The sequence below is a fragment of the Pangasianodon hypophthalmus genome, chromosome 3, assembly GCF_027358585.1.
Source record: "Pangasianodon hypophthalmus isolate fPanHyp1 chromosome 3, fPanHyp1.pri, whole genome shotgun sequence".
In the NCBI taxonomy this organism is placed as follows: domain Eukaryota; kingdom Metazoa; phylum Chordata; class Actinopteri; order Siluriformes; family Pangasiidae; genus Pangasianodon; species Pangasianodon hypophthalmus.
The window spans coordinates 34420424-34435237 of NC_069712.1; the positions used below are offsets into that span (position 1 = coordinate 34420424).

A 14814-nucleotide genomic window follows, 5' to 3' on the forward strand; every position below is an offset into this window, starting at 1 on the left:
CACAATTCTAAAAGGGTTATACAACTCCAACACAACATTACCTAGTAATAAACATTACACTGGGATTAAATAATGCACATCAAAACAGGGCAAATATAAACACGAGTCATTAATGTAATTAGCAATAGTGTGAAAGTGTCTTTGTCAAGTTCTATGTGTGTAACTGTGGAATTGTGAATAACAGAGACTGCTACTACTACTGTGTGTGTGTGTGTGAGAGAGAGAGAGAGAAAAGTGTTGATGAAATTAGGATGGAGTTCTAGTGTTGTGTAGGATAAGATTAACTCCGCCCCAGACCCAGCCCACTGACTTCCATCACGCTGCAATTAACCAATCAGCACAGTTAGTCATAGATACAGCAAAGACTATCACAGAAACATACAGCACAGTTAATGACAGGCGCAGCACAGTTAATGACAGGCGCAGCACAGTTAGTCACAGATACAGCACAGTTAGTCATAGATACAGCACAGTTAATCACAAACATACAGCACAGTCAATCACAGATACAGCACAGTCAGTCATAGATACAGCACAGTTAATCACAAACATACAGCACAGTCAATCACAGATACAGCACAGTCAGTCATAGATACAGCACAGTTAGTCACAGATACAGCACAGTTAATCACAGATACAGTACAGTTAGTCACAGATACAGCACAGTTAATCACAGATACAGTACAGTTAATCACAGATACAGCACAGTTAATCACAGATACAGTACAGTTAATCACAGATACAGCACAGTTAATCACAGATACAGCACAGTTAATCACAGATACAGTACAGTTAATCACAGATACAGCACAGTTAATCACAGATACAGCACAGTTAGTCACAGATACAGCACAGTTAATCACAGATACAGCACAGTTAGTCACAGATACAGCACAGTTAATCACAGATACAGTACAGTTAGTCACAGAAACAGCACAGTTAATCACAGATACAGTACAGTTAGTCACAGATACAGCACAGTTAATCACAGATACAGTACAGTTAATCACATATACAGCACAGTTAGTCACAGATACAGCACAGTTAATCACAGATACAGCACAGTTAGTCACAGATACAGCACAGTTAATCACAGATACAGTACAGTTAATCACAGATACAGTACAGTTAGTCACAGATACAGCACAGTTAATCACAGATACAGTACAGTTAATCACAGATACAGTACAGTTAATCACAGATACAGTACAGTTAATCACAGATACAGTACAGTTAGTCACAGATACAGCACAGTTAGTCACAGATACAGTACAGTTAGTCACAGATACAGCACAGTTAGTCACAGATACAGCACAGTTAGTCACAGATACAGTACAGTTAATCACAGATACAGTACAGTTAATCACAGATACAGTACAGTTAATCACAGATACAGTACAGTTAGTCACAGATACAGCACAGTTAATCACAGATACAGTACAGTTAATCACAGATACAGTACAGTTAATCACAGATACAGCACAGTTAGTCACAGATACAGCACAGTTAGTCACAGATACAGCACAGTTAATCACAGATACAGCACAGTTAATCACAGATACAGTACAGTTAGTCACAGATACAGCACAGTTAATCACATATACAGTACAGTTAATCACAGATACAGCACAGTTAATCACAGATACAGTACAGTTAGTCACAGATACAGCACAGTTAATCACAGATACAGTACAGTTAATCACAGATACAGCACAGTTAATCACAGATACAGTACAGTTAGTCACAGATACAGCACAGTTAATCACAGATACAGCACAGTTAATCACAGATACAGTACAGTTAGTCACAGATACAGCACAGTTAGTCACAGATACAGCACAGTTAATCACAGATACAGTACAGTTAATCACAGATACAGCACAGTTAATCACAGATACAGCACAGTTAATCACAGATACAGTACAGTTAGTCACAGATACAGCACAGTTAGTCACAGATACAGCACAGTTAATCACAGATACAGTACAGTTAATCACAGATACAGCACAGTTAATCACAGATACAGCACAGTTAATCACAGATACAGTACAGTTAATCACAGATACAGCACAGTTAGTCACAGATACAGCACAGTTAATCACAGATACAGTACAGTTAATCACAGATACAGCACAGTTAATCACAGATACAGCACAGTTAATCACAGATACAGTACAGTTAGTCACAGATACAGCACAGTTAGTCACAGATACAGCACAGTTAATCACAGATACAGCACAGTTAATCACAGATACAGCACAGTTAATCACAGATACAGCACAGTTAGTCACAGATACAGTACAGTTAATCACAGATACAGCACAGTTAATCACAGATACAGCACAGTTAATCACAGATACAGCACAGTTAATCACAGATACAGCACAGTTAGTCACAGATACAGCACAGTTAATCACAGATACAGCACAGTTAATCACAGATACAGCACAGTTAGTCACAGATACAGCACAGTTAATCACAGATACAGCACAGTTAGTCACAGATACAGCACAGTTAATCACAGATACAGCACAGTTAATCACAGATACAGTACAGTTAGTCACAGATACAGTACAGTTAGTCACAGATACAGTACAGTTAATCACAGATACAGTACAGTTAGTCACAGATACAGCACAGTTAATCACAGATACAGTACAGTTAATCACAGATACAGCACAGTTAGTCACAGATACAGCACAGTTAATCACAGATACAGTACAGTTAATCACAGATACAGTACAGTTAATCACAGATACAGTACAGTTAGTCACAGATACAGTACAGTTAATCACAGATACAGTACAGTTAGTCACAGATACAGCACAGTTAATCACAGATACAGCACAGTTAATCACAGATACAGTACAGTTAATCACAGATACAGCACAGTTAATCACAGATACAGCACAGTTAATCACAGATACAGCACAGTTAGTCACAGATACAGCACAGTTAGTCACAGATACAGCACAGTTAATCACAGATACAGCACAGTTAATCACAGATACAGCACAGTTAATCACAGATACAGCACAGTTAATCACAGATACAGCACAGTTAATCACAGATACAGCACAGTTAATCACAGATACAGTACAGTTAGTCACAGATACAGCACAGTTAGTCACAGATACAGCACAGTTAGTCACAGATACAGCACAGTTAATCACAGATACAGCACAGTTAATCACAGATACAGTACAGTTAGTCACAGATACAGTACAGTTAGTCACAGATACAGCACAGTTAGTCACAGATACAGCACAGTTAATCACAGATACAGCACAGTTAATCACAGATACAGTACAGTTAGTCACAGATACAGCACAGTTAATCACAGATACAGCACAGTTAATCACAGATACAGTACAGTTAGTCACAGATACAGCACAGTTAATCACAGATACAGTACAGTTAATCACAGATACAGTACAGTTAGTCACAGATACAGCACAGTTAATCACAGATACAGTACAGTTAATCACAGATACAGCACAGTTAATCACAGATACAGTACAGTTAGTCACAGATACAGCACAGTTAATCACAGATACAGCACAGTTAATCACAGATACAGTACAGTTAGTCACAGATACAGCACAGTTAATCACAGATACAGCACAGTTAATCACAGATACAGCACAGTTAATCACAGATACAGCACAGTTAATCACAGATACAGCACAGTTAATCACAGATACAGTACAGTTAATCACAGATACAGCACAGTTAATCACAGATACAGCACAGTTAATCACAGATACAGTACAGTTAGTCACAGATACAGTACAGTTAATCACAGATACAGCACAGTTAATCACAGATACAGTACAGTTAGTCACAGATACAGTACAGTTAATCACAGATACAGCACAGTTAGTCACAGATACAGCACAGTTAATCACAGATACAGCACAGTTAATCACAGATACAGCACAGTTAATCACAGATACAGTACAGTTAGTCACAGATACAGTACAGTTAATCACAGATACAGTACAGTTAGTCACAGATACAGTACAGTTAATCACAGATACAGTACAGTTAATCACAGATACAGCACAGTTAGTCACAGATACAGTACAGTTAGTCACAGATACAGCACAGTTAATCACAGATACAGTACAGTTAGTCACAGATACAGTACAGTTAGTCACAGATACAGCACAGTTAGTCACAGATACAGCACAGTTAGTCACAGATACAGCACAGTTAATCACAGATACAGTACAGTTAATCACAGATACAGCACAGTTAGTCACAGATACAGCACAGTTAATCACAGATACAGCACAGTTAATCACAGATACAGTACAGTTAATCACAGATACAGCACAGTTAGTCACAGATACAGCACAGTTAATCACAGATACAGCACAGTTAATCACAAAAACATACAGCACAGTTAATCACAGATACAGTACAGTTAGTCACAGATACACCACAGTTAATCACAGATGCAGCACAGTTAGTCACAGATACAGTACAGTTAGTCACAGATACAGCACAGTTAATCACAGATACAGCACAGTTAGTCACAGATACAGCACAGTTAATCACAGATACAGTACAGTTAGTCACAGATACAGCACAGTTAATCACAGATACAGTACAGTTAATCACAGATACAGCACAGTTAGTCACAGATACAGCACAGTTAATCACAGATACAGCACAGTTAATCACAGATACAGCACAGTTAATCACAGATACAGCACAGTTAATCACAGATACAGTACAGTTAGTCACAGATACAGCACAGTTAATCACAGATACAGCACAGTTAATCACAGATACAGCACAGTTAGTCACAGATACAGCACAGTTAGTCACAGATACAGCACAGTTAATCACAGATACAGCACAGTTAATCACAGATACAGTACAGTTAATCACAGATACAGCACAGTTAATCACAGATACAGTACAGTTAATCACAGATACAGCACAGTTAGTCACAGATACAGCACAGTTAGTCACAGATACAGTACAGTTAATCACAGATACAGCACAGTTAATCACAGATACAGTACAGTTAATCACAGATACAGTACAGTTAATCACAGATACAGCACAGTTAATCACAGATACAGCACAGTTAATCACAGATACAGTACAGTTAATCACAGATACAGCACAGTTAGTCACAGATACAGCACAGTTAATCACAGATACAGTACAGTTAATCACAGATACAGTACAGTTAATCACAGATACAGTACAGTTAGTCACAGATACAGTACAGTTAATCACAGATACAGCACAGTTAGTCACAGATACAGCACAGTTAATCACAGATACAGCACAGTTAATCACAGAAACAGCACAGTTAATCACAAAAACATACAGCACAGTTAATCACAGATACAGTACAGTTAGTCACAGATACAGCACAGTTAGTCACAGATACAGCACAGTTAATCACAGATACAGTACAGTTAATCACAGATACAGCACAGTTAGTCACAGATACAGCACAGTTAATCACAGATACAGTACAGTTAATCACAGATACAGTACAGTTAGTCACAGATACAGCACAGTTAATCACAGATACAGCACAGTTAATCACAGAAACAGCACAGTTAATCACAAAAACATACAGCACAGTTAATCACAGATACAGTACAGTTAGTCACAGATACAGCACAGTTAGTCACAGATACAGCACAGTTAATCACAGATACAGCACAGTTAGTCACAGATACAGCACAGTTAATCACAGATACAGTACAGTTAATCACAGATACAGCACAGTTAGTCACAGATACAGCACAGTTAATCACAGATACAGCACAGTTAGTCATAGATACAGCACAGTTAATCATAGATACAGCACAGTTAATCACAGATACAGCACAGTTAATCACAGATACAGCACAGTTAATCATAGATACAGCACAGTTAATCACAGATACAGCACAGTTAATCACAGATACAGTACAGTTAATCACAGATACAGCACAGTTAATCACAGATACAGCACAGTTAATCATAGATACAGCACAGTTAATCACAGATACAGTACAGTTAATCACAGATACAGTACAGTTAGTCACAGATACAGCACAGTTAATCACAGATACAGTACAGTTAGTCACAGATACAGTACAGTTAATCACAGATACAGTACAGTTAGTCACAGATACAGCACAGTTAATCACAGATACAGTACAGTTAGTCACAGATACAGTACAGTTAATCACAGATACAGTACAGTTAGTCACAGATACAGCACAGTTAATCACAGATACAGTACAGTTAGTCACAGATACAGTACAGTTAATCACAGATACAGTACAGTTAATCACAGATACAGCACAGTTAATCACAGATACAGCACAGTTAATCATAGATACAGCACAGTTAATCACAGATACAGTACAGTTAATCACAGATACAGTACAGTTAGTCACAGATACAGCACAGTTAATCACAGATACAGTACAGTTAGTCACAGATACAGCACAGTTAATCACAGATACAGTACAGTTAATCACAGATACAGTACAGTTAGTCACAGATACAGCACAGTTAATCACAGATACAGCACAGTTAATCACAGAAACAGCACAGTTAATCACAAAAACATACAGCACAGTTAATCACAGATACAGTACAGTTAGTCACAGATACAGCACAGTTAGTCACAGATACAGCACAGTTAATCACAGATACAGCACAGTTAGTCACAGATACAGCACAGTTAATCACAGATACAGTACAGTTAATCACAGATACAGCACAGTTAGTCACAGATACAGCACAGTTAATCACAGATACAGCACAGTTAGTCATAGATACAGCACAGTTAATCATAGATACAGCACAGTTAATCACAGATACAGCACAGTTAATCACAGATACAGCACAGTTAATCATAGATACAGCACAGTTAATCACAGATACAGCACAGTTAATCACAGATACAGTACAGTTAATCACAGATACAGCACAGTTAATCACAGATACAGCACAGTTAATCACAGATACAGCACAGTTAATCACAGATACAGCACAGTTAATCATAGATACAGCACAGTTAATCACAGATACAGCACAGTTAATCACAGATACAGCACAGTTAATCACAGATACAGTACAGTTAATCACAGATACAGCACAGTTAATCACAGATACAGCACAGTTAATCATAGATACAGCACAGTTAATCATAGATACAGCACAGTTAATCATAGATACAGCACAGTTAATCATAGATACAGCACAGTTAATGACAGATGTAAGCAGCACATACATATTTAAGACAGATTAAACAAGCACAGTTTATTATCATTCAGTTAAAAGCGTTTGTCTAAAGCTAAGTGCTGTTGGAGTAAAGTTTAGCACAGTGTGTGACACAGCTCTTTAACACACCACCAAATAAACTCTGCAGTCACAGGCACAGTGTGTGTTCACACCAGTCCATCCTTAACGTTTGTGCACTTTTTCTTCTCTTTTTGTTTCTCTTTCTATATGTCTTCAATGCATGGACCAACCACCATCACCATCAACATCACTTCCTCTTCCTGTCCACACCCCCCCACACACACTGCCTCTCTAATTAACGCATGACCCACCCCCCACCCCCCACGCCTCCCCCTGCCTGTGTGTTCTGTGTGTGTGTGTGTTCGCGTGTGCACTGCATGGCCCGGACTGTGACCTTTGACACCTGACCACTGACCTCAGGATCACTCAGGCACTCTGGGCGCTGAGGAGTTCAGAGCGTGTCTCATCAGTCTGGGCTTCGATATCGGAAACGACGCTCAGGTACACACACACCTGCACACACTCCGGAATCTCGGGATTAACCTTCCGCCTCTTCTTGTTTTTGTATCTTCTCTCTTTCTCTCTGTTCCTGTACCTTTCCCTCTCTCTGATGTTCTCTCTCTCTCTCTCTCTCTCTCTCTGTGGAAAACCTTGTTCCTGAAATGATTTCGAATTCCTGACTTTCTCCTTTCTTCCTCCTGTTCCTTCCTTCCTTCCTTCTTCTTGGCTCTTTTTGTCCCTCGCGGGCTCCTGTAGAAGAGAACAGGCTTGATGGATGGAGAGGATTTCCGCACCTGTCTCATCTCCATGGGTTATAACATGGTAAAGCAGAGCATCGTATCAGAGCTACAGACTGTCTACAGCCACCTACACTTTATATCTATTATTATTATTATTATTATTATTATTATTATTATTAAATAGATTATTTTACATAGTATCACATTACACTCTTGTATTTTATTGTTTAGCCCTGAGATGTGCTATAGAAATATAGTTTTTAGTATCATTGCTAATCTGTTCTGTATGAATTAATTCAGTAACTTTATTAGCATTAAAAAAAAAACCAGGACACAACCTCATCACAGCAGTTAATAATGAAACCTCCGCGCTGTCGCTTCGCTCCGGATGGAGTCTCTCAGCTGAGATGTGTTGTGTAGATTCCTCCTCGAGGTTTGCGCTGGCGCTAACAGGCTGCTGTAGCTAACGAGTAACGTCGTCTTATAGCGTCCGGGCTACACGCTGACCGCGTCTCAGCTGATCCACTCCATCCGGAGCACAGGGACACTGCGCTTTGTACCTGGATCATAAAGTGTGTGTAATGTACAGGTTATATATAAGCAGTAATGTGTTGTGTAACGTGTTGTGTAGGGGGAGGCGGAGTTTGCACGCATCATGAGCATCGTGGATCCTAACAGGCTTGGGGTCGTGACCTTTCAGGCTTTCATTGACTTCATGTCTCGAGAAACAGCAGACACGGACACAGCGGATCAGGTCATGGCCTCTTTTAAAGTGCTGGCTGGAGACAAGGTACACAACACAACACAACACTATACAACACTACACAACACTACACAACACAACACTACAACTACACTACACTACACAACACTGTATTACAGTATACTACACAACATTACACTACACAACACTACACTAAACAATACTACAGTTCTGTGCAAAAGTCTTAGGCACATGCAAAGAAACGCTGTAGAGTAAAGATGCCTTCAAAAATAATGAAATTAAATGTTTCTACATTAAAATAAATCCTATAAAGAGCAGTAAACAGTAATAAATGAAACAAAGTCAGTATTTAATGTGACGATCCTTCACTTTAAATAAATAAAGCAGTATCTGAGGTGCAGTGTGTGCAGTTTTCTAAGGAAATGAGCTGGAAGTGTTACTGAGCATCTTGCAGAAGCAGCCACAGTTCTTCTGGAGACTTTGACTGTCGACTCGCTTCTTATTTCTGCAGCGAAACCCAGCAGCCTTCATTATGTTTTTATCTGAAAAGTGTCTCTTATGGAATCTGCTGCTTTCTTTACTGACATACAAACATTTTTCTGTAACGTTTCATTTTGTGCTGGAAAACTAATGTTTGGAATCTGAAACGTTTTTGTACTGAATCAATAATGTAGAAGTCAGAAAATAAACATCTATAACAAAGTTTGTACTAAAAAAAAAACAGGGTGCCAAGACTTTTGCACAGTACTGTACACTATACAACACTACAGTATACTACACAAAACTACACTACACTACACAATATTAATAATAATAAGTGACATAAAGCATACATTGACATTTGATACTGTGGTTTTAACTTTCTATTTCAATGAATATTTCTGTGTGTGCGCGCGTGTGTGTGTGCGTGCGCGTGTGTGTGTAGAACTACATCACGGCGGAGGAGCTGAGGCGTGAGCTGCCCCCTGACCAGGCGGAGTACTGTATCTCCCGCATGGCGCCCTACAGAGGCAGCGACGCCGTGCCCGGGGCTCTCGACTACATGTCCTTCTCCACTGCCCTGTACGGAGAGAGCGACCTCTGACCTCTGACCTCCTCACCTGGGGTCAACCTGCCTTCTGTTCTTCTCTCTCTCTCTCTCTCACACACACACACACACACACAAACACACACACAGTCTCCTGCTCTGTAGCTGCTGAGCTCACTGTGCTGATCTGAGATCAGGCCCAAGTGTCCATGCTGTTCGTTCGCACCCTATGTAGTGCACTAGTGGGAGCAGTAAGGGACATTTAGTGCACTACATAGGCTCTTATTATTCACGCCCTGAGGAATAGTGACACCTGCACACTAGGTAGTGCGTTATAATGGCAGTAGGGAGCGCTTCCACTGGGAGCAGACTGCTGAGCTTGTTACTGGACTGTAGTGCACTACACAGTGTCGAGTTTTCATCCCCTACGTAGCACACCTAGCACACAGGGAGCAAGGGAGCGGCGCATTAAATGAGTCCCTGTGAGTCACTTAGTGCACTACACGTCAAACTGGGAGCTGCGTAGGAGACTTACACAGGGAGCAGGACGCGTAGTGCACTACAGAGTCAGGAGCGTCTATAAAGAGAGCTGAATCCCAAACCCCTATTGGCTCTGTAGTGCACTACCTAGGGTGTAGTGAACACTATTTCATACCCTACGTAGGGCACTTCTGCAGAGCGCTGAATATGACTCCAGGGGAAGCTGAACTCTCGCTGAGCTTACAGCGCACTACATAGAGCCCTTGTTTTCTACCCTAAGTAGTGCACTTGCAGTGCAGTGATCTCGGATCAGCGAGTGGGCGTGTCTCAGCATGGCTCTGCGACGCGCCGTCAGGTTTTATACGCCACTTTATACCCCGCCTTCCAAACCCACTTCCTGTTCTGTCCCGATCCCGCTTCCGCAACACGAAAAATCTTCCCCAGCTTTTGTACACAAGGGGAGAGAAAAAAACTTCTGTTTTTACTTCATATTGATTTTTTCTCTTCATAAAAAAATAAAGGTTAACATATTTTATTATACAGAACCAAAAAAAGTATTTTTCTTCACCTGGCTTAAATAAAAAGTTTAAATAAATTTTAAAAAATGGCACCTGGGTGTTTGTTGTTCATTGAGTTCTTTCATTCTTTGTGTTTGTGTGTGTGTGAGAGAGAGAGAGTGTGTGTGTTTGTCTGTGTGTGTGTGTGTGTGTGTGTGTGTGTGTGAGAGAGAGAGAGAGTGTGTGTTTGTCTGTGTGTGTGTGTGTGTGTGTGTGTGAGCGTGTTTGTGAATGTTTATTTAAAAGTCACACGTTATTAATATTCAGTTATAATAAATCACACAGTTTAGATAAATAATCTTATTAGTAATTATTATATAATGATTATATTTATTATAATTATAATGTGCTGTTTATTCGCAGTGTGAAATTAAATAAATTCAGTAATAAATTCTGTGTTCAGCTGGAATTCGCTCTTATTCGTTAATGAGCTGATTTAGTTTTTATACATTAGTGTTACCTGAAATGAAATGGCTTTGATCTTTAACACAGATGTGTTTTATAAGCCTGAGTCTGAAGCGACGCTCTTTGGATATATTTGTATTGATATGTGACTGTATGTTTAATGGGAGAAGTGAAAGCGGAACCATTGTTCTTCAGCGCTGGTTTACACGGAGTGTTTAAAGATGCGAGACTGATCCCGGAAGTAACAGTCTCCATTCACATTATAAATTAAACTTTTTCTTTTAGGGTGAGTAATTTATGGTTTGACATTTATCGATTTATAGGTTTCACATTATAGACATTTGTTATAATATATATATATATATATATATATATATATATATATGCATTTTTTAAAAAATATTTGGCTTTTTGCAGTATTTTTATGATATAGAAACTACAGATCCCATAATCCCCCACCCTACTCTGATTAGTGCCCGGATGAGAGGGCGGGGCCTGATGTGTCACCTGCAGATTGAAATGTGAGGAAGCGCAGATTAAACGCCACACAGGCCGCGGTGCATTGTGGGTGTAGCGCAAACATGGCGGCGCCCGTGTGGACATGCTAACGGCTAAGCGGAGCTGCAGTGTAGCGCAGGATTACAGAGCTGTGTGTGAAGAGTGTGTGTGAAGAGTGTGTGAAGAGAGTGTGCGTGTGTGTGTGTGTGTGTGTGTGTGTGAAGAGTAAACATGTGGAAACAGATAAACAATGTGCAGAGGAGCAGGACGGTGCGGTACGGAGTGCCCATGCTGGTGAGTTACTCAGCTTTTACAGCTTTTAACGCAACTTCCGCTTTCATTTCTACACAAACAACCCGAGGATAAAATCCAGTGAAGGTTTAAATTAGATTCACTTCCTGCACATTTACTCACAATAAACAACAAACAATAACAATCAACAATAACAATCACCATAAACAACAACAATCAACAATAACAATCACCATAAACAATAACAATCAACAATAACAATCACCATAAACAATAACAATCAACAACAATAATCAACAATAAACACGGCCTTGGAATTTCAGAGAGCTTTATATGTAAAACCCCAAAACAACAAAATCAAAGTATTTATGATAAAATCACACATTTATTATTGTTCTTAATACATTACCTGTGCATATATGTGAATTATATCTGATGAGTGTGTGTGTGTGTGTGTGTGTGTGTTATCTGGATTTAAACTCTCATAGTGAACATCTAGTGCACTAGGTAGTGTGTAGCGTTAGTGATTAGGGAGATTAAACTTGAGTACATGTTTAACGTCTTTAATGACCTGTGTGTGTGTGTGTGTGTGTGTGTAGCTGCTTGTGGTTGGAGGGTCATTCGGCCTGAGAGAGTTCACACAGATTCGATATGATGCCCAGAAAATAAAGAAGAAGGTAAAAACACACACACACACACACACACACACACACAGCGGAGTGCAATTTCTGTGTGTGTTTGTATGTGTGTTAATTTGTGTTGTGTTATAGATGGACCCTGCGCTGGAGGCCCGAGTGAACTCACACACACAGGCAGACATCCTGCAGGAAGAATACAAGGTAAACACACACACACACACACGCAGAAACATAAAGCGTATTTCTGTACAGATGATGTCTCGTTTATCGAGCTGGATGTGAACAGATTTATTCGTAAATCCTTCGTACGAGTGTTTACCTAAGACATTAGTTTTTTGTGAAAATTGTGTAACTTCAGAAGAACGTGTGTATCCTCCTCATGCTCCTGAGTGTGTGTGAATTTGAGAATGTGTGTGTAACACGTCCAGCACGTCGCTGAGACACGAGCAGTTCCCCGCGTGACGCTTTCCCTCGGCGTGGATCGTCGCCTCGCTGCACTGTAGATCTGTTCTCTCCTGTTTTCCTGTCATCTCATTAATTCACTCCGAATTCTTCTTTTCTGTCGTGTGTCTGTTTTGATCTTTTCAGATGCTGTTACTCTGATAATTATTTCATTGGTGTTTAAGGGAGTTGAGGTAGCTTCAGCTTCTTCCTCGGAGAAAGTCTTTTTTTGCTTTTTGCTCGTTACTTCAGCGCTGTGAGCGTTGCCTTTTATGGAGTTTTGTGGGCGTCAGTAAATGCAGATGAGCTGCGTCAGGAACGGCTTCGCAGGTTACAGACGACCGACATACGAACACGAGGACGAAGAAAATCAGCGTTTTCATAAACGTCTGTAAATCCAGCAGAAACGTTTAGTTCAGTTTGACCTGCACAAACATTTACACACAACTTTACTAAAAGATAAATGACACCCGGTGTGTGTGTGTGTGTGTGTGTGTGTGTGTGTGTAGAAGCTGAAACAGGTGGACTTGGACAGCTGGACAAACATCCGTGGACCGCGACCCTGGGAGAACTCGCGTCAGAACCAGGAGGAGCAGAGAACCAACCTCACCAAGGGCACTTAGAGTGTGTGTGCGGGGCGTGTGTGTGTGTGTGCGGGGCGTGTGTGTGTGTGCGGGGCGTGTGTGTGCGGGGCGTGTGTGTGTGTGTGTGTGTGTGCGGGGCGTGTGTGTGTGTGTGTGTGTGTGGGGCGCGTGTGTGTGTGTGTGTGTGGGGCGCGTGTGTGTGTGTGTGTGCGGGGCGTGTGTGTGTGTGTGTGTGTGTGTGGGGCGCGCGTGTGTGTGTGCGGGGCGCGCGCGCGTGTGTGTGTGTGTGTGTGGGGCGTGTGTGTGTGTGTGCGGGGCGTGTGTGTGTGTGTGCGGGGCGTGTGTGTGTGTGTGCGGGGCGTGTGTGTGTGTGTGCGGGGCGTGTGTGTGTGTGTGCGGGGCGTGTGTGTGTGTGTGTGCGGGGCGCGCGTGTGTGTGTGTGTGTGCGGGGCGCGCGCGTGTGTGTGTGGCGTGTGTGCGTGTGTGTGGCGTGGCGTGCGTGTGTGTGTGGCGTGCGTGTGTGTGTGGCGTGCGTGTGTGTGTGGCGTGCGTGTGTGTGTGGGGCGTGTGTGGGGCGTGTGTGTGTGTGTGTGTGTGCGGGGCGTGTGTGTGCGGGGCGTGTGTGTGCGGGGCGTGTGTGTGTGTGTGTGTGTGTGGGTGTGTGTGCGGGGCGTGCGTGTGTGTGTGTGCGGGGCGTGTGTGTGTGTGTGTGTGGGTGTGTGTGCGGGGCGTGCGTGTGTGTGTGTGCGGGGCGTGTGTGTGTGCGGGGTGTTAAATGTGTTTATTACAGGAAGTGAGTATATGAGCATTTTATGAATCATTATAAAGAACAGGGAGGAGTTTAATGATGACATCACTGAGTAATGTCAAATACATTCTTTATTTAAATAATGTATAAATAATCAGAGACGTGTGTGTGTGTGTGTGTGTGTGTGTGAGAGAGACTATGAAAGTAATGTGTGTATGAGAAGCAGAGAGAGAGCTTTTGTTCTTGTTCCAGTTGCTGTAAAATTATTAAACAAATCAGTACAAAAATATCTGTGCAGTTTATTACAATAATCTCATCACTGTTTATAACGCTGTTTATAACGCTGTTTATAACGCTGTTTATAACAGCACACCATTTCACACGGCTGAGATTTATACATTTATAGCTTTATATTAAATAATGTACTCGAATGCACAAGATGTGAAAA

The 14814-nt window shown here is 41.1% G+C and overlaps 2 protein-coding genes across 7 annotated transcripts in view; both read left to right on the forward strand.

Annotated features, from left to right (window-relative positions):
• The window catches only part of actn1 (actinin, alpha 1), a 47867-nt gene extending 37014 nt beyond the window's left edge, over nucleotides 1-10853 (forward strand). For 2 of the 5 annotated variants that reach the window (XM_053232936.1, XM_053232935.1), the window contains exons 19-22: nucleotides 7693-7773; nucleotides 8029-8094; nucleotides 8644-8802; nucleotides 9662-10853. In XM_053232936.1, coding sequence (XP_053088911.1) covers nucleotides 7693-7773; nucleotides 8029-8094; nucleotides 8644-8802; nucleotides 9662-9820 — 465 coding nt within the window. In that variant the 3' untranslated portion in view covers nucleotides 9821-10853. The remainder of the gene's footprint in view (nucleotides 1-7692; nucleotides 7774-8028; nucleotides 8095-8643; nucleotides 8803-9661) is intronic. The other 3 variants (XM_053232938.1, XM_053232939.1, XM_053232937.1) reach the window with 2 other exon arrangements.
• Nucleotides 10854-11743: 890 nt separating this feature from the next.
• Nucleotides 11744-13834, forward strand: LOC128318058 (cytochrome c oxidase assembly protein COX16 homolog, mitochondrial). 2 transcript variants are annotated; one of them, XR_008301521.1, is made up of 5 exons: nucleotides 11744-11997; nucleotides 12555-12632; nucleotides 12726-12794; nucleotides 13544-13711; nucleotides 13810-13834. XR_008301521.1 is itself a non-coding variant. In XM_053232952.1 (4 exons), exons 1-4 carry the CDS (start codon nucleotides 11935-11937, stop codon nucleotides 13655-13657), a joined length of 324 nt encoding a protein of 107 aa, XP_053088927.1. In that variant the 5' UTR covers nucleotides 11744-11934; the 3' UTR covers nucleotides 13658-13775. The 2 variants fall into 2 exon arrangements, 1 of the variants encoding a protein (XP_053088927.1); XM_053232952.1 differs by lacking the exon at nucleotides 13810-13834 and having other exon boundaries at nucleotides 13544-13775.
• The last annotated feature ends 980 nt before the right edge of the window (nucleotides 13835-14814 follow it).

Bases quoted from the DNA above. Each gene is read 5' to 3' on its own strand.
- LOC128318058 (XM_053232952.1), top strand. From the start codon at position 11,935: ATGTGGAAACAGATAAACAATGTGCAGAGGAGCAGGACGGTGCGGTAC. The intron at 11,998-12,554 runs GTGAGTTACTCA...GTGTGTGTGTAG, and splicing joins GGTACGGAGTGCCCATGCTG to CTGCTTGTGGTTGGAGGGTC. The intron at 12,795-13,543 runs GTAAACACACAC...GTGTGTGTGTAG, and splicing joins TCCTGCAGGAAGAATACAAG to AAGCTGAAACAGGTGGACTT.